General features: G+C 38.5%; 1 protein-coding gene across 1 annotated transcript; it reads right to left on the bottom strand.

Moving 5' to 3' along the window:
- Nucleotides 1-190: 190 nt before the first annotated feature.
- On the bottom strand, nt 191-622 carry LOC139198112 (secreted RxLR effector protein 161-like). The gene has a single exon (XM_070826376.1). The coding sequence runs from the start codon at nt 620-622 to the stop codon at nt 191-193; it is 432 nt and encodes a 143-aa protein (XP_070682477.1).
- Nucleotides 623-20,049: the final 19,427 nt, after the last annotated feature.

Here is a 20,049-nt window from a genome sequence, read left to right as displayed (position 1 = left end):
TCCATTCTCAAGATGTTTGAGTGAATGCACTCCAAGTAGCTTCCTTAATTTCTCGAAAGAGGGCTGCTTGAGTGACTTTGTGAGTATATCAGCCAATTGATTTCCACTCTTGTAATACTCGAGCTTAACTACACTATCATTGCACAGATTTCGTAGAAAATGAAAGCGGACATCAATGTGCTTACTTCTTCTATGCATTATAGGATTTTCTTGATAACTTTATGGCAGAAATGTTATCACAGAAAATGATTGTTGAACCCTCTTGCTTATCACCAAGTGCTTCCAACATCCATCTTAGCCAAATAGCTTGACATGCACATGAGGCAGTTACCACAAACTTAGCCTCAGTAGTGGATAGGGTCACGATTTGCTGCTTCTTTGAGGACCATGTAATTGCTCCAAAGTTTATCATGAAAAGATATCCTGAAGTATTCTTCCTATCATCGATGTCCTCAGCATAGTCACTGTCAATGAAGCCAACAAAATCTGAACCTCCTTGACTATTATAGAACACTCCATAGTCAATTGTTCCCTTTACATATCGTAGAATACGTTTTGCTGCATTCAAATGCATTTCAGTTGGTCTTTCCATGGACATGCTGATGACACTCACACCATACATTAAATCAGGTTATGTGAAAGTCAAATACATAAGACTTCCCACGAGTTGCTTGTAGAATGAACTGTCCATTACTACTCCATTGATATCCTTACATAACTTCAGTCTAGGCTCTAATGGTGTTCCAATCTCTTTGCAATTAGTCATTTTAGACTTCTCAAGAATTTCATGTGCATATTTCTTCTAACAAATAAAATTCCAGTAGCCTTTTGAATGACTTCAACTCCCAAAGAATAACTCATCAGCTCGAGATCAGTCGTCTCGAATTCCTCCATCATAGACTTTTTGAACTCTTTCATCATCTCAACATTGTTACCAGTATATATCAAATCATCGACATATAAGCAAAGAATTAACATTTTACCTCCAATTTCACTCTTGACATAGAGTGAGTGATCATAGGGACATTTCTGAAACCCAAGCCTTCCAAAAAGATTATCAATTCGACTGTACCAAGCACGGGGTGCTTGTTTCAGTCCATAAAGTGCCTTCTTTAAGTTATACACTTTTTCTTCTTCTCCCTTCTTTTCATATCCTTGTGGTTGATCAACATACAGTTCCTCATGTAGTTCTCCATGCAAGAACGTTGACTTTATGTCCAATTGATAAATCAACCATGAATTTTGAGCTGCAAGTGAGATTACCAACCTTATTGAGTCTTGTTTAGCCATGGGAGCAAACACTTCCTTGTAATCAATGCCATGTTTTTGCTTGTATCCCTCAAATGAGCCTTGTGTTTGTCTATTTCTCCTTTCTCATTGACTTTGGTTTTGAAGATCCATTAGACACCAATAGTCTTGTGTCCCTTAGGTAAACTTGTTAGCTACCATGTATTGTTCTTTTCAATAGACCTTATTTCACTTTTCATGGCATCTTTCCATTTCACCTCATTTGAAGCTTCTTCAACAGTGATCGGACCACTGTCTACAAACAGTGCAAAATGAGCATTATCATCATCTGAGCTTGTGTAGCTTGTATCGTAATCCATCATCCAAGCTAGCTTCTTTCTCGAACCTTCACCCCTTAGATTATATATATCTTCTTCAAACTGTTGTGGTATGTCTTCAATTTGAGGTGAGACTTGAGCCATGGTGTTTTCACCATCAAAGACATCATCAACTTGTATCTGTTGCATGATTGTTTTGTTTGTAGACCAACTTCATTTTGCATTCTCATCAAACACCACATCTTAACTAATAATAATCTTCTCAGTTTCATGATTGTATAACCTGTAAGCTTTGGACACATCACTAACACCAAGAAACACACATATTTCACTCTTGTTGTCCATTTTCTTTCTTCTCTCATCTGGAATGTGTGTGTATGCTCTGCACCCAAATACCTTGAAATGCTCCACAGAAGGCTTTCTTCCATTCCAAGCTTTTTGGGGTGTCATATTTTTAACAGAAAATGTGGGACTTCTATTAAGAACATGAACTGCCCAAAGAACTGCTTCAGGCCATAACTGCTTTGGAACTTCTCCCTTTGCTAGAAGGGTTCGAACCATGTTGAGTATGGTTATATTTTTCCTTTCTGAGACCCCATTTTACTGCGGCGTGTAGGCTGCAGTAAGCTGCCTTTTTATTCCACTTTCATCACACAAAGCTTCAAATTTTTTTGAACAGAACTCTCATCCACGATCAGTGCACAAGCACTTGATTTTCTTCTTAGATTCATTTTCAACAAGAGCCTTGAAGCTCTTGCATGCATCACATGCTTCTGACTTCTTATGCAAGAAATACACCCATGTTTTTCTACTGAAATCATCAATAAATGAGATAAAATACCTTTTCCCTCCATTTGAACTTGGATTAGTTGGTCCACATAGGTCTGAGCGAACCAACTCTAAAACTAAGTGAGCCCTTGTTGCTTTCCCACTTGGAAATGTTTCTCTTGGCTGCTTTGCTATGACACACTCCTTACAGACCTTAGTTTGGATTGTGATTTTAGGCAAACCAATCACCATCTTCTTTTCATATAGTGTTCTTAGTCTATTGAAGTGCAGTTGATCAAACCTATGATGCCACAACCATGTTTCATCATTTTCCTTTGCAACCATACAGGTGTTTACACTCTTAAGCTTTAACGGGAACAACCTGTTTGGAGACATCTTCACCACAGCTATGAAGCCTCTCTTTGGATCATATATTTCACATTCTCCTTGAAATATGGAGATCCTATACTCTTTATCTTGAAGTTGTCCAGCACTTAAAAGGTTTTTTTTTTTTAATTAGGAATGAAAAAGACATTTGAAATTATCTCAATGAAATCATTTCTGGTCTTGATTTGAATCTCTCCTTTTCCCATCATGTTCACTATTGACTTGTCTCCAAAGCTTACAATTGTACGAAAGCTTTCATCCAAATTAACAAAGGATGGTTTACACCCATTCATGTGATTGCTGTAACTAATATCCACATACCAAGTTTCCTGGTCAAAATTCTCCATGACATGAAACGCCATCAACGGTGTTTCTTCTTCTTTTTTCTCAATGAAATTTGACTTCTCTCCATTCTCCTTGGGAAGCTTGGTGTAGCATTTATTTCTGTAATCCCATAGTTACCACGTCTGTAACATTCAACTTGTGATTTGTCAAACTGCTTTTTGCCTTTGCCTTGACGATCATCGTCTTTCTTGGAAACATAAGATGATTTGCTATCATCTCTATTCCCAAACCGTCCACCATCTCGATTTCCTCGACCTCCTCCATGTCCACCTTTTCCTCCTTTTGAACTTGAAGATTCAGTGAAGGTGGAAACCTTCAAAGCTTGCTCTTGGGAGCCTCCACGGTTAAGCTTCTGCTTATGAACTAGCAAGGAGCTTTGTAGCTCATCAATTGACATATCCTCTATGTCATTTGACTCCTCAATGGAGCAGACCACATAGTCGAACTTGGGAGCCATTGATCTCAAGATTTTCTCCACGACTTCATTGTCTTCAATCTTGTGACCATGGATTCTTATCTTGTTAGCCATTGACATAGCTTTTCCCATATACTCATTCACAGATTCTCCATTCTTCATTTGAAGAGTTTCAAAGTCTCTTCTTATGGCTTGAAGCTGTGAATGAGTATATTGGAAAAGCTATGCCAATGGCTAACAAGATGAGAATCCAAGGTCACAAGATTGAAGACAATAAATTTGTGGAGAAAATCTTGAAACTCTTCAAATGAAGAATGGATAATCTGTGAATGAGTATATTGGAAAAGCTATGTCAATGGCTAACAAGATGAGAATCCATGGTCACAAGATTGAAGACAATGAAGTCGTGGAGAAAATCTTGATCCTTGGTACTTCTTCTTCATTGACTCCCATATTTGGTGGGAGGTATCCTTCTCAAGAATGGCTTCGAGAATGGATCTTCGCTTGGAATAGGTAAATCTTTATCTTTAAATCTTTCAGTTTCAGTTCATCGACCTTCTTTTGTTGTGCTACTGTTAAAATACCTTCGGGTATATCAATTCCCATTTCCATAAGGTCAAAGTACTCTTTAGACCTCAGGAAATTTTCCATCAACATGCTCCAATGGTCATAATGACCATCGAACTTAGGAATGGCTGGTTGCACAAAGCTTTCAGTTGCCTTAGGAATGGCTGGCTGCACAAAGCTTTGAGTTGCCTTCTCACTTGACATTGTTTCTTGCTGAGATCCCTAAAAACTGGCTTGTATACCAAATGTTGGTTTTAATAAACCTATAACTCTTTCAAGAACCCTAGCAGAGCTCTTAAGAATGAAAACTCACGTAAAATAGTGAACTGTTCTTCTCATTAATTTCAAAGGAAGGTTACAGTTTTAAAGGTTATATTTTGTAGAGAGTTGTCATCCCTAAGCAACGGAAGCAAACCTAATCGCGGTGAACATCCTCATCCACAACTCCTACAAACTAGGACTTGTGATTGACTAAGTCTCTATATAATTAGTCAGCATTATTTAATTGAAAACTTAATGAAAACTTAATTAAAACTTAACTAAAGCTCTTAACAAACCCTTCCCTTATTTTACGTTTTATTAATTCAAAAGAGTGAATTGACGAAAATGATCCTAGAGGCGAGATTGTTAACTTTCATTCACCATCATTTCGTGATGCGTATGAGCAATTATTTTATCGTATTCTTGAATTACTCGATGATACGAATGCGTTTGCGTAAGCGCATTCGAATTTGGAGTTACAATGGAGATATTATGGAACTACAAACATGAAGGGCATTTCAGTAATTTCACATTGCGGAGATATTTTTTTGTTTTACCTTTTGTCTATTGTTTTGTGAGCTAGTAGGGCCCATAACCCATTCTCTCCCCACTCCCTATGTTCCCTAATCTTTCAGACCTCTCTCTTTCTTTCAACTCTCATTTATCTCTCTTCCTAAAAGATTTCATCTCTTTACCTTTACACTCCCTCTTTCTCTCAGCTTCTCCTCGTCTTTCTCTCTCTGCAGGTGTAAAAACCACACCACACCACCCTCGCCGGAATGATGAGCACCACCACCACAAACCTACACTGGTCACGAACTTCCACCTTCTGTCATGATTTCCTCTCCCTCATCTCACTCTGCCTCTCTCGGATCCAGGAACTAGCATAAGCACCTATTTTCCTGCGATCTCGTGACAACTCCACCATGATGAGCCTGGGGACCACCCTCAACCTAAAAAACGTTCTTACTTTGAACTCTTAATGTTTTAAACCTTAAAATTGTGATTGGGGGTGATTTAGTGCAGAAAACAAGTTAGAGAAGATTCCCCAGATTTTTGGAATGAAGGAACCGTGGCTATCGAGCCACTTTTGGACGCTTTTTCAGGCCATCTCCGGCCTCCGTTGGGCCTCAACTTTGGTATGGTTTTGTTCCCTTCATTTCTAGCTTCAAATTAGTTTTTGAACCATCGATTTTGGTGGTGAATTGAGCTAGATATTAGCTTTGGAAGTTGGCCCAGAAATCAAGCCGAACCTATGCTTCGCAAGGAAGATGAGTACAAGTGTACTCATGGGAACGTGGGCACGTGTGGACACGTAAGGGTGGTTGGTGAGTGGTTGCCTGTGTAGCCACCTTGTGGTGGCGTGTGGTAGCATGTGGAGGAACCCGATGTTTTTCCTTAGGTTTCTCGACATGCCGATCTGAATCCGCTGTCTATTTTTCAAAATTTGACCGTTTTAATAGTTTATTTTTTAGTCGTACTTTGTACAAAAACGCTTATATGCGTTAGTACGTTACTTATTTACGTAAATGGTTTCCTTTCTATGTGAAATGCATAGCAAGGATCTTCGATACCCACGAGGTAGGTTCGACCCGATGACATGATTTGTGAATGGGTCTTTTCTTTGATATAGTATATATATTTGTTTAGTTTCCATATATACATCTAATAACAAATTTTCTATGTGATGCCATAGTTAAATTAACGTTTATAGGAAATGACGTAACGATGAGAATTAGGAAGTTATTATAAATCCTATGGGATGCCTTAATTAGATTTACGGCTATGAATAATATTATGTTGACTAGAATTATCGAATTACTGTGGCATGTTCATATTTACGTTATATATTCATCCTGTGTTGAACCAGTGGTAGTACTCGCCCAGGGCCAGGGTCAGTCTTTCACGTGTATGTTCACATCCCACTGTTTGCTCACTTTGGATCCATTGTAGGTGTCAGTCCTGTCCTAGATTGCTCTAGGCAATTAGGACTTGTAAGTGATGTGTATAGCGCCAGTCTTCACATGATTGTAGTACTACCCAGTCCTATTTATATCAGAATACCTCTGCATGAACTCGTGTGTTAGCATATGTCAATAAGCACTTGATATGATATGTTTGCTTATGTGAGATTATGTGATTATAGACACCATGTGTTTATTTACGAAAGGTCTAACATCACGTGTGAAGTAGGTTCATTCTCGCTTACAAGCGTACTCTTACATTTAGGCACTTTTAGGTTTAAATTTACTTACATTTCCACATCACTACACTTTATGGCTTCGTCACCCTCATGGTGTTAGCCAACATAGCTCGATTCGAAGTCAATGTGAACATTTCGGATCGAGATGTGTCATAACACCTCTTGAATATGTCGTCAATGTAATTCATCAGGTTAGTGTATCATCAATAATTAAATCAAAATGTCATGCACAAACTATTAAGATATTAATAATTATAATAGATTTCATATCGAAATTAATTTTTAAATTACTAATTGACACTGATAGCTCATTCAACATAGGCTTTTTCATTTCCTCTGATATTTTAAGGACTACCACTCCATCGGATATTTTTTCTGCAATAATGATCATCTGTCATGCACAAGCATATAATGCGCTTCCCACTTAGATTTCTTAAGCATGTCGTAGTTGATGCACCTCCACCCATCATTCGTCTGCTTTTTTGGCCGACGAGACATTCTCTTTTTGTGCTTATTTATGAACAACAAAATTTATCAAAAATAAATTGTGTGTACCGGACTTTGCATCATCTGCCTGTCTAATTGAAGGCCATTGAATTTTAATATTTTCTAAGATATCATTATTGAATTTTTGTAGTAATTATCTGGTGGAAATATTTTATGAGCGTGGAGAAATTGAGTTCCTATTTCACATGGTCTTCAACGGACTGAGTGGCATTGCATGGATTTAATCATGGCTTATCCTAATCATTCTAACGTTTTGAATGACTTATCCGTCGATCCGTTTTGTTTTGAAAAGTATTTATGGGTTTTTGGATGGTGGCGATGATAATTTGAAGTCCACTTGAAGACTTGGATGGTTTGGAAAAATTGAGATGGAGTCGGATTCTCTTTTTTTTTTCTTTTTCTTTTTTTATTTGAACGATCACGGTTAAATTATATCAATATTTTATATTAATTTTTAATTAAAAAAAAAGAAAAAAAAGAATGTGAAAGAAGGAAATGAAAAAGAATGAAAAGAGAAAAGGAGATAATCATAATCAATGATGAGGTGATGTGATGTGATTAGGAGTCTTGCAAAGTGATGGTGGTAGACAAGCCAATGGAAAAGACTGTAAAGATATAGACAGTGGCTAGGATTATGCCATATGTCCAAAGGTTGTAAATCTTAGTCAGATAGTGAGTTAGACAAATAGTCTTTCATATAAGTACATCGTTGTAATTACTTTGTGATTAAGAAAGATTAATATTACAAGTTCTCTCTCTAAAATCTTGTTCTCTCTCTCTCTCTATTGAACTTTGATATTCTCCTTCGATCTTCCTCTGTCTACATTAACATGGTATCAATCGCCATTGTTGCTTGCGCTGTGTTCGTCGATCCTTCCACTGCTTCCGCTCATCTTCTTGATATGTGACTTGCTTTCATCAATAGTGTATTGCTGTATTCTTGGTCGACTTCTGGTATTTTCTTTCTCTGTATTTTCTAGGGTTTCTGCATTTCCCGATCGCCCTCTTTCTGCGTCTATCAATTTGTGCACACTAGGTGTTTGTGATATTTCTTCTCTCACATTTCTGTCTCCATTCTGCAAATATGGTTACTGCATCTCAATTACAAATTCTACAATCGCCTATTACTGGCCTTATCTCTACAATTTCTACATCTGTGAATGTGAAGCTTGATGATTCTAATTACTTGAATTGGCATTCCAAATGCAAATGCTACTTGAGGGGCACAGGATCATGAGGTTTGTTGATGGCTCCACTCCCTGTCCATCACGATATGTTATGTGTTCTGGTGTTGATGCTCCAAATTCGTTAACTCAATCTGAGAATGAAGACTACATTGTTTGGAAGATGCATGATTGGGCTCTTATGCAGTTGATTACTGCAACTTTGTCACCGGTTGCGATTTCCTGTGCTATTGGAAGTACAAATGCTTGTGATCTTTGGACCCGGTTAAAGGAACAATTCTTTGTTGTATTTCGGACTAGTGTTTTTCAACTCAAGTCGAATCTTCAAACCATCAAGAAAGGGACTGATTCTGTGTCTCAATATCTGCAACGGATTAAGGAAGCTAGAGACTACTTGTCCGCGACTGGAGTTGCTTTTGCGGATAAGGATATTGTAATCCTTGCTCTCAATGGATTACCTCTTGAGTGAATACGTTTCGTAGTGTTATAAAGGGTCGTGAGAATGTAATTTCTCTCCAAGAATTTAGGGTGCAGCTTTTTGCTGAAGAACTGATTGTGGACAGTAATGCTAATTCTCAGTTTTTGTCTGCCATGGTGGCTAGTAACTCTGGTCCTAAATCCCATCAATCTAGTGGTGATCATCCGGGGTTTTCAGGTTCTCATCCTGGTTCCGTTGGTGGGTATCGATCTTTTAATTTTAATAAGAAGGGTAAAGGTAAAACTAATCAGAGCTATAGGTATTCTAATCCTCGTCCCAGACAGCAGTTTCCCAATCGAGGTTCTCCTTCAGCACTTGTTTTCCCTAGAGTGCTTGGACCCTCTCCATCACAGTCTATTGGATCCTCTTTCCAGCAAGTACCTTGTCAACTCTGTAATCAGTTTGGCCACACTGCTTCATTTTGTCATTCAAAACAGTTGGAAAGACAAGGCTGCCAAATTTGTGGCAAGACAAATCATACCACCTGGTATTGTTTTTTCAATGATAAAGGTCCTAACTTTGGTGGTCCACACTAGTCTCAAATGTCTACCAATGCATATGCTCCTTCAGCACCAACTTTCTCTTCTCAATCCAATATCTAGGCTCTGCACATAGTATCTTCTCAGCCTTCTTCAGCTCCTACATCACAGATTTGGCTTACTGATTCGGGGGCTACAAACCAACTGACTACCGATTTCAGTAATTTGTCCTTGGTATCTCCTTATCCCTCTAATGAAATAGTGCAAACTGTTACTGGTGAAGGTTTGAAAATTTCACACATTGGTAGTTCCATCATTCAAACACATGTGCAACCACTAAAATTGAATTCCATTCTCTATGTGCCAAGGCAATCTCAAAATTTGTTATCAGTTCATCGCATTTGTCTTGATAACAATTGCTGGTTAGTGTTTAATGCTTATTGTTTCTGGATTCAGGACAAAGCCACAGAGAGGATCTTGTACAAAGGACAATGCAGTAATGGACTATACCTCATTCCATCACTTTCCAATCATCAATCATTTCATTTTCCAGGTCATTCTAAAGCTTCTGCATTGCTTGGATAGCTTGTTAGCTCAAATCTTTGGCACAGTAGGTTAGGGCATCCTTCAAATACCATTGCTTCTATCATGCTTACTAAGTCTTGTATCTCTTGTACAAAGGACATTGTTCCTATGCTATGTCATAGTTGTTTGGAGGGCAAATTTACTAAATTGCCGTTTTTGTCTAGTGCGCACAACTGTAATTCCTTTCGAAATTGTATAGTGAACTTTGGGGTCCTTCTCCATGTAATTCCATTGATGGTTACAAGTATTATGTAACTCTCATTGATGAGTGCACTAGATATTGTTGGTTGTTTCCTCTTGTCAATAAATCAGATTTCTTTGACATCTTTGTTGCCTTCTACTCCTTTGTGCAAACCCAATTCTCTGTTTGTATTAAGACTTTACAAACTGATGGTGGTGGTGAATATTGTAGCAATAAACTTCAAACTTTTCTTACCAATAAAGGTATACTTCACCATAAATCTTGTCCCTATACTCCCGAACAAAATGGCTTGGCCGAAAGAAAACATAGACACATTGTTGAAACCACTGTCACATTGTTACAATCTGCCAAATTACCCTCCTCCTTTTGGACATTTGCTTGTCAAGCTGCTGTATATCTTATAAATCGAATGCCTACACCAGTGTTGAATAATTGTTCACCTTTTGAAATGCTTTTTGGCACTCCTCCTATTTTGACACATCTTAAGGTGTTTGGGTGTTCATGTTTTCCTTTATTAAGACCTTATGTTCAAACTAAGTTGCAAGCTAAAACTACATAGTGTGTTTTTCTTTGGTATGCCTCAAAGTATAAAGGATTTATTTGTTTTGATGTGTTAAAAGGTAGGTTCTACATTTCTAGACATGTCGTGTTTGATGAGACTAGATTTTCCTACCCTCACTTGTCTGCAATGTCTAAGCACAAACCTATGACATTCTCTTCCTTTCAGTCCTGGTCATCACTTTCAGTTCCTAATATGCATAATAGCTTAGTTCCATCTCAACCAAACCCAACACACTCACCTCTACCATCAAACTCTCCACCTAATGAAATACTATCTTCCCCATCAGTTTCTTCTGCATTACCTCATTTGTCACCAGGTTCAACAGCCAGTACTTATTCTCAATCCATTACTGCTACTGCAAGTTCTAATTCTCAACTCCCTATGGACTTTGACCTTAGTCCAAATTTACTTCAAATGGTGTTACCACTTGCTCCACTTAATATGCATCATATGCAAACTAGAAGTAAGAATGGCATCATCAAGAAGAATGCATTTTTCAGTCAAGTGGTTGAATCTCGTGATGTTGATTTAACTTTGGTGGAACCTGCAACATATAAATCTGCTATGAAGGTACCTGTTTGGTATAAAGCTATGCAAGAAGAGGTTGAGGCATTGCATAACCAACATACTTGGAGTCTTGTACATTTACCTCCTCACAAGAACCTTATTGGTTGTAATTAGGTTTTCAAATTAAAAAAGAACTCAGATGGGACAGTAGCTAGGCATAAGGCTCGACTTATTGCTAAGGGGTTTAGTCAAGAGCCTGGATTGGACTATGGTTAAACCTTTAGTCCTGTAGTTAAACCAACCACTGTGAGGTTAGTTCTAGCCTTGGCAGCTCACTTCAATTGGACTCTTCGACAGTTGAATGTCAAGAATGCCTTTTTGCATGGTTTGTTAAATGAAGAAGTGTATATGTCTCAACCTCTTGGTTTTGGAGATCCTGTACATCCTGAATTAATTTGTAAATTACACAAGTCACTACATGGATTGAAATAAGCTCCTAGAGCCTGGAATGAAAGATTTACAAGTTTTCTACCCACTCTTGGGTTCCAATCCACATATGCTGATTCTTCTTTATTTGTTAAGATTGTTGGCAGTGACATTATGGTACTCCTCCTCTATGTCGATGATATTATTCTTACTGGCAGTTCTCATTCAATTATTCAACAAGTGATCAACTTTTTAACCTCTGAATTTGACATCAAGGACTTGGGGGAGCTCTATTATTTTTTGGGAATTCAGGTTTTCAAGACCGCTACGAGATTATTCTTGCCTCAATCCAAATATATACTGGATTTGCTGCAGAAAGTTGAGATGGTAGATTGTAAGCCTTGTGACATCCCTTGTTTACCCTACAATCAGTTGGTTAAAGATGATGGCACTTCCTATAATAATCCAACCGCATACCGGAGTATTGTTGGCACCCTTCAATACCTCACTTTCACTCACCCGGACATTGCCTTCTCAGTTCATCAAGTCTGTCAGTTTATGCAATCTCCAATGATGTCACATTTTACAGCTGTAAAGAGGATTTTGAGGTATCTAAAGGGGACATTATCTGTTGGCATTTCTTATACTCGCGAGGATTTAATACTGAAAGCATTTAGTGATACAGATTGGGCTGGTAATCTTAATGATCGGTGTTCAACTACTGGCTTGGTTGTCTTTTTGGGTAATAACCCTATTTCTTGGTCCTATAAGAAACAAAACACTGTGTCTCGTTCTTTAACGAAAGCAGAATACAGAGCTATGTCTACTACATCAGTTGAGCTTGATTAGATTCAGCAATTGCTGGAATTTATGCATGTCAAGCATGTTGTTCCTCATGTTCTCTTTTGCGACAATCTTTCTGCCATAGCATTGTTCTTTAATCCGGTCCAACACCAACCCACAAAGTATATTGAGATCGATGTACACTTTATGCATGAAAGGGTTGCTCAGAAGAAACTATGTGTTCAGTTTGTCTCATCTCGAGAACAATTTGCAGATATTTTAACTAAGGGCCTTAGTGCACTTATTTTTCTATCTCATTTTTTCAACCTCATGCTCGGATCATCCACTCATGAGTTTGAGGGGGCATGTAAGGATATAGACAGTGGCTAGGATTATGCCATCTGTCCAAAGGTTGTAAATCTTAGTCAGATAGTTAGTTAGACAGTTAGTCTTTCATATAAGTACATCGTTGCAATTACTTTGTGATTAAGAAAGATTAATATTACAGCTTCTTTCTCTAAAATCTTGTTCTCTCTCTCTCTCTATTGAACTCTGATCTTCTCCTTCGATCTTCCTCTGTCTACGTTAACAAAGACTACACAAGGTAGGCTTTATTTATGAATTTTCGTGTTAGACTTTTATTACAGCAAGGCTACTGAATGAATAAAAAGGAAACAAAATAAGATGATAATGGGATCATAGTGGTTTCGTGGATACAGCCAGACCGGGTGGATATGTATTACAATTAGCCGGTGGTAATGTTGATGCTTGGTGAGGTTATGGTTAAAAAAAAAAGCATAATTCAATGGTCAGATGATGAGTTGACAAGTTTAAACCAATAGCCAATCGTCCAAGAGAAAATAGCAAGTGTTTGGCACAGCCCTCCCCCATTCCATACCCTTTCCATCTTCTTCTATTTCTGTGGTCATGGTTAAGCCACGCCAACATTTTATATTTCCATTGTTTTTTTTATCTTATTATTTCTATAAAAAATCAATATAAAATTTTGACGTGGCTTAACTGTGACCACATAAATAGTAGGGGATGGGAAGGATATGGAATGGGGAGGGCAGAGAATCCAGGTCCTAGAAAAATAGCAAGTGTTTGGCACGGTTATCATCGATAATCCACCTATAAATAGGAGATAACACAGAAAGGACTTTAAACTGAACACACAAAATTGTTATGATATTTCCAACTTCGTCAACACATCTTTAGCTTGAATTAATAATATTTCCAACTTCGTCAACACATCTCCAATTTGGATTAACAGCACTTAAGTCATAAAGTCAGGCTATCTGGAAGCACCTTTTATTTAGAGTAACAACACTGTTTCAAGTTTGGTTGGTTATTGTTGAGGCCCAAAATGTCACACACCAATCTAATCAAGTCTCAAGGCCCAATTGTCATGCAAAGCCTACATTCAAGCCCAAACACATGTCAAGGCACAGGATCGACGATGAACATATTTACCAACATGACGTGCCACGGTGATTAAGCCGGACATTCACGCCATGCTCATGCCTATTCATAGACCTAGCATTCGTGTTGTGTTTCTCATGTTCATGTCATTTTCGTGTCATACCCGATAGCTTAATGGGTCGTGTCGTGTAATACCCGTTTAAGTAAACGGGTAATATGACCCGACCCGAAATCAACCCGTTAATATTATCAGGTAATATGACCCAACCCGTTACCCGTTAAGAAAATATATTTTAATCAATAAAAATGAAAATGAAAAACATAATTTGACAAAAAAAATGTAAAGCATAATACTAAATTAGTATATACATACTAAATTTCAGAGTTGACCCCTTCATGAAAGTTGTAAAGCTTTTCATTACGAGTGATTACATTTTTCACGCTTCTACAATAATTTTTATTAATTTTGCACTCAAATAAAAAAAACTATTCATGAGATTTTGAGGGTTTAAAAAATCTAAACGACCATGTAACCATCGTCTAAGCGTTGATGATGCAATTATGAACATTTATTATACTTTCACATCTTTCAGACTTATACATTAATGATTATGAATTTTGTTTATTTTGAACTCCCTTCAAAATACTATTCATGAGAGTTTGTATGGTTTTAAAAATTCAAACGATCATATACCCTTCCTCAAAGTGTAGAGGATGCGAGTACGAGCATTTGCATATTTTTTCATATTTTTCGCACATGTAAATTAATTATTATAATTTTTTAATGTGTTTGGTATTTTTAAATTACTTGATATTTTTATTTTTAATGTGTTTTATGATTTTTAATCTCAATCATTGCCTATAATATACTATAAAAATAAATAAATAAATAAATAAAACTTAAATTTTAAAATTTATATAGAAGAATAATAGAATAATAATTAAAAAACAATATATACATATTCATTATATCTATTGTATTTTATAGTAAGTTTTTTTAGTAGTTTAAAATCATTAAAATAACTTTTTTTCTTATCGTGTCGAAACAGGTTACCTACGTGTCACTCTCGTGTAAACTTGTTAAGGACCCGTTATTATTGTGTGACCCAATAATGACCTGATTAGTTATCATGTGGACTCGAAACTCGTTATTTTCGTGTCGTGTAAGAAATTGCCAAGTCCACCTATTTATCACGCCATGTTTCCTTACTCATTATCTATGCTAAGCCTAACGTATTAGGGGCTTGTCAAGTGAATTGTGGTGTGGATGGTTACGGAAGTTTATCAGACCTACGTGGAATCAGGGTCATGGAATAGTTTGGGTTGCTTGGGGCCTAAAGATCCAAGCGCATACCTTTTGCATTTCAAGCATACATCATTGAGAGAGAACTAGCCTAGTTTATCCATTTCCCTAGCAAGCCAATTACATTAGTTAGGACTAAATTAGATTCTTGCATTAAATGAATGTTAAGCCTAGTAAGTCAGGCATTTATTGTTGACTTTCCCTTCCCAACTTTCACAGACAACCAACACGCAAAAGCCATGAAGCGCACCACCAAAATTACCGCCTGTGGAAGGCCGCCCTGGGAAAGCTGCGTTTCGAGAAGAAACAAACTGTAACGACCCAAAATTATTGAAAAATTATTTGGAAGCAAAATCCAGTGGTAGGCCAAAAACAATGTCATGGTTAATTAATACTCTATAAACCATAATATGTTGTGAACATTCCTAGTTTAAGTATGCTTGTGTAAATCCTAGATTAGATTTTATTCTAGTTATCCTTTCCTATTACAACTTGTATTACTTGGAGAAGAAGGAATATCTTCTCTCCCTTTACTACTATAAATAAAGGCACAATGTAGGAGGGATAACAACACACATTCCCCTACAATTCTACAAACACACATCTCTCTTCCCTCTCTCTTGTGCTGCCAGCCCCTCTCTCTTTCTCAGATAAAAATAGACCACAACACGTTATCAGCACGCTTCTACCACTGCACTTAGGAATCTGACGTTGGAGAATTTTTTTTTCTGCATCAAACCAGTTCATCCATATCATCACGCAATCAAGTTCTTTCAAAACAATGGCTTTTAACTCGATATTTTGCAAAGCCTTGATAGCATGAACATTCACCATGATGCATAACCCAACTTTACGTTTAACGTATTTTAGATTCTACATAAATTGTGTATGCCTCATAACCAAAATTGCTATAATTATGTGAATTTGATATTTGCCATGAATCGAATCTTACATATGTGCATGCATTGAAACTATTATTTGCATCTGCATCAAAGTAAATATGTGATTCATTGAAATATATATGCATATAATTATATTTGAATTAAAAAAAAAAACATATCGGGAATTCTAGGGTTAATTCGAACCTATGCCACTAGGCCCGTAGCCTGTGATGGCCCAACTCGTTTTCCTCACCAGGCCTGCAGCTTGCATCAATCCTTCGAACCAAAGACCATGGCTGGAGCTTCTGCTCCCCGCCCAAACCCTTAACCTCGACACCTAGCAGGTGTCGCCACCAATCCATCACCGTGCTGCATGGCCTGCAGTCGTGCGTAGCCTCCTCAAATGACCTGCAGATCGTCCACGGTGTCCTATGGCCGAAGAATTCGTCCATCTCTGTTCTCATTTGGGTCACTCGTTGAACCCACGAGTTTTGCCGAACCCTAGAGCCCCAAGGACAGTCGCCTGAAGCGACGCCGGCATCCCCCAGGTTCAATTCCGACACCCAGCGCCATTAGGGTGTCCTGGTTCCATGCAACTCGAGCCCTAGTGGGCTCCTGTTCCTCGGCCTGTGCACTCAAGAAAAAAAAAAGAAAAAAAAAACACTTTCTTTTGAGCCAGCCTGAAGTGGCCCGCGAAAAAAAAAAAAAAAGAAAATTTGTTTTTGGGTCTGCCTGCAACAGCCCAGCTATCTCCCTGTAGGCCTGCAGCCTACACCCGAGACCCTAGCCAAATTTTGGGCCTCGGTCACGCGACACCCATTTTATTAAGCGACCCCATGGACTTATTTTTTTTTAGGGTACCAAATTTTATTCGCCTAATTATTTTAGGCCCAATGAGTTTTATATTTTTCCACCTACACGTTAATTTGGCCCGAATTCCAAATAATTAATTCCATTATAATTATACAATACTTTTGCATATACTTGTTGCATATATATTTGCGTTTGCCTGCAGGAATATATGAACCTGAAGTTCATAATTACTTTGAAACCTAAAGTTTCTTATAAACATGCCTTGTTTGAAAACCTAAAGTTTTCACTTAAACATATCACCCATGAAAACCCGAAGTTTTTCATGTAAAATTAAACCAATACATGTCTATTAAAACCTGTATGTTCTACTCCTATGTGAATGGATTGATTTTTCCCCATTACACTAACCACATCTTGTCCCTCTATTTTGTGATAGGAATATGTTGAATTTGAACAAACTCGACTTCACCGCTTTGGAGGTCTCTGGAAGGAACTACCTCAAGTGGGTTCAAGATGTGAAGCTCCACCTCACTACAAAAAACTTGCGTCCTGCTATTGAAGAAGCAACAGATAAACCTATTGGCAAAGCTGAAAAAGCCACTGCTATGATCTTCATCCGCAGACATATCCATGACGCTCTGCAAATTGAGTACCTTGATGAGGAGGATTCACGTGCATTATGGGTTGCTTTGGCTGATTGTTTCGATCACCAAAAGGACATATTCTTGCCTGAAGCAAGACACGATTGGCAGCACTTGCGCTTCCAAGACTTTAAGTATGTGAATGAATATAATTCTGAAGTTTGTCGAATCCGATCACTTCTCAAGTTTTGCAATGAAACTTTGACTGAAGAGGATCTCCTAGAGAATACCTACTCGACCTTCTCTGCTTCTAATATTGTCCTGCAGCAACAATATAGAGCTCAGAAGTTCACCAAGTTCTTGGATTTGATCTCTGTTTTACTTCTTGCTGAAAAGCAGAACCAGCTGTTGATGAAGAATCATCAAGCTCGACCTACTGGGCTATTGCTGTGCCTGAAGCACATTATAGCACTAATCAGCACCCAAAACGCCAAAATAGGTGCGGTAGGGGCAGTCAGAAGCCATCCCACCAAGGTCAACAGAGCCAAAACCCATCCAAAGAAGGAAACAAAGCCCATAAGTGCCCAAACCTCGCTTCCAAGGCCCCGAACTTCAAGAATAAGGGCAAAGCACCCAAAACCATGTATGACGATATGTGCTATCATTGTGGTTCAAATGACCATTGGTCCCGTGTTTGCCGAGCTCCCAAAAAGGTTGTAGATGAATATCATTCTCGTCGTAAGAAGTTTGAATCAAACTTCATGCAAGTGGACGAACCGGAGACTACAAAAATGGAGGTTTCTGACTTTCAGGAGGATACTACTCCTATGGAAGATTAGAATCTTAGACATAGACTTATTTCTTAGTTAAAATAAGACCATTGGGGCCGAATTCCACCTAGTGGCCGAACCCCCCCTTGTTTTTTTTGGTTGATTTTGAATAATTTTCCTTTATGTTTTGGATTATTCGTTGGCGATTTGTTTTGGATATTACGTTTTGATCCTTGAATAAATGAAATTATTTTGAATTGATATCTGTTTTTATAAACTCTTATGCATGTGACCGATTCAAATTAATTTTTCATTCTAGGTATGACTAGTGGGAAAGTTAGTTGTCTGGCAGATAATGCAACCACGCACACTGTTTTGCGTAAACGCATCTATTTCACTAACTTCATACCTAAGAATGCACATCTGACAACCCTCTCAGGCCCATCCAACTTGATAGAAGGATACGGTAAGGTACGTATAATGTTGTCCAATGGTACAATCTTGACCATTGTTGAGGCACTCTATTCTCCACGTTCTGGAAGAACGTTACTCAGTTTCAAAGACATTAAAGATAACAATTACCACGATGAAACCTACGTAGAAAACGAAGTTGAATTTCTGTGCATAACTTCCTATGAATATGGCCAGCAGCGTATTCTAGAGAAGATGGAGCATATCCCGAGTGGTCTGTATACTACGACTATACGCCCCATAGAATGCCACAATGTGGCCGACCCTACCACAGGGACCGCGCATGAAATTACACTTTGGCATGATCGTTTCGGACATTTTGGACGAATAGCGATGCGCCGTATCCTCAAATCTTCACACAGGCATCCACTAACCCGAAGCTTAGGTTCGATCCATGAAATCGCATGTCAAACATGTTCTATGGGAAAACTTATTACTAAGCTTTCTTATGACAAGATTCGTTCGAATCCTCCCATTTTTTTCTACAACGGATTCAGGGGGACATTTGTGGACCGATTCAACCTCCATGTGGACCATTTAGATATTTTATGGTTTGATGCTTCCACATGTTGGTCACACGTGTGCTTGTTGTCCATAAGGAATGCTGCATTCTCCAAACTGTTGGCTCAGGTTATCAAGCTCAGGGCTCACCACCCTGATTATCCGATCAAATCTATTCGATTGGATAATGTTGGAGAATTCACATCTAAAACTTTTGATGATTATTGCATGTCGGTTGGGGTTGAAGTTGAACATCATGTACCTCATGTTCATACCCAGAATGGCCTTGCAGAGGCTTTCATTAAGCGTTTACAAATGATTGCTCGATCGTTGGTCATACATACCATGCTCCCGATCGCTGCTTGGGGCCATGCAATATTGCACGCAGCAAAGTTAGTTCGCCTGAGGCCTGTTGCGACATAACCATTTAGTGTCCTTCAGTTGGTCACCAGATGCGAACCCGACATATTGCATCTGCACATCTTTGGTTGTGCAGTATATGTGCCGATCTCGCCGCCCTTACGTACAAAAATGGGGCCTCAGCGAAGGATGGGAATCTATGTCGGATATGATACTCCTTCGATTATTTGTTACTTAGAACCTTTGATAGGCGATCTGTTTATAACTCATTTCGCGGATTGTCATTTCTATGAGACAATTTTCTCATCGTTAGGGGGAGATAAGAACGTCAACATTCCTAATGAATGACTCGAATTATCGTGGATGACTCCCACTTTGTCTCATTTAGATCCCCGCACCGCTCAGTCCGAAGCTGAAGTGCAGCGCATATTAGATCTCCAGAGTATAGCTCAGAGCATGCCATATGCTTTTACCGATGTAGCGCGTGTGACAAGATCATATATTCCAGCTACGAATACGCCTGCAAAGATGGATGTACCAAATGTATGACAGACTGCCCTTCTGGAAGCCCGGGACGCCAATTCTGGTGATCCACCTACATTAGCGGCTAGCTAATCATCTGCCCCTACACAAAAGCATGGCAGACTCCTTGGTTCAAAGGATTCACACCCCCGGAAGAGGAAAACCACGGCACAAGGTCCTGAAGAGCCTACCGTGAATCTG

The sequence above is a fragment of the Malus domestica genome, chromosome 08, assembly GCF_042453785.1.
Source record: "Malus domestica chromosome 08, GDT2T_hap1".
NCBI lineage: Eukaryota > Viridiplantae > Streptophyta > Magnoliopsida > Rosales > Rosaceae > Malus > Malus domestica.
This window is presented reverse-complemented; position numbering and strand designations above follow the sequence as displayed.

Bases quoted from the DNA above. Each gene is read 5' to 3' on its own strand.
- LOC139198112 (XM_070826376.1), bottom strand. From the start codon at position 622: ATGTATGGTGTGAGTGTCATCAGCATGTCCATGGAAAGACCAACTGAA.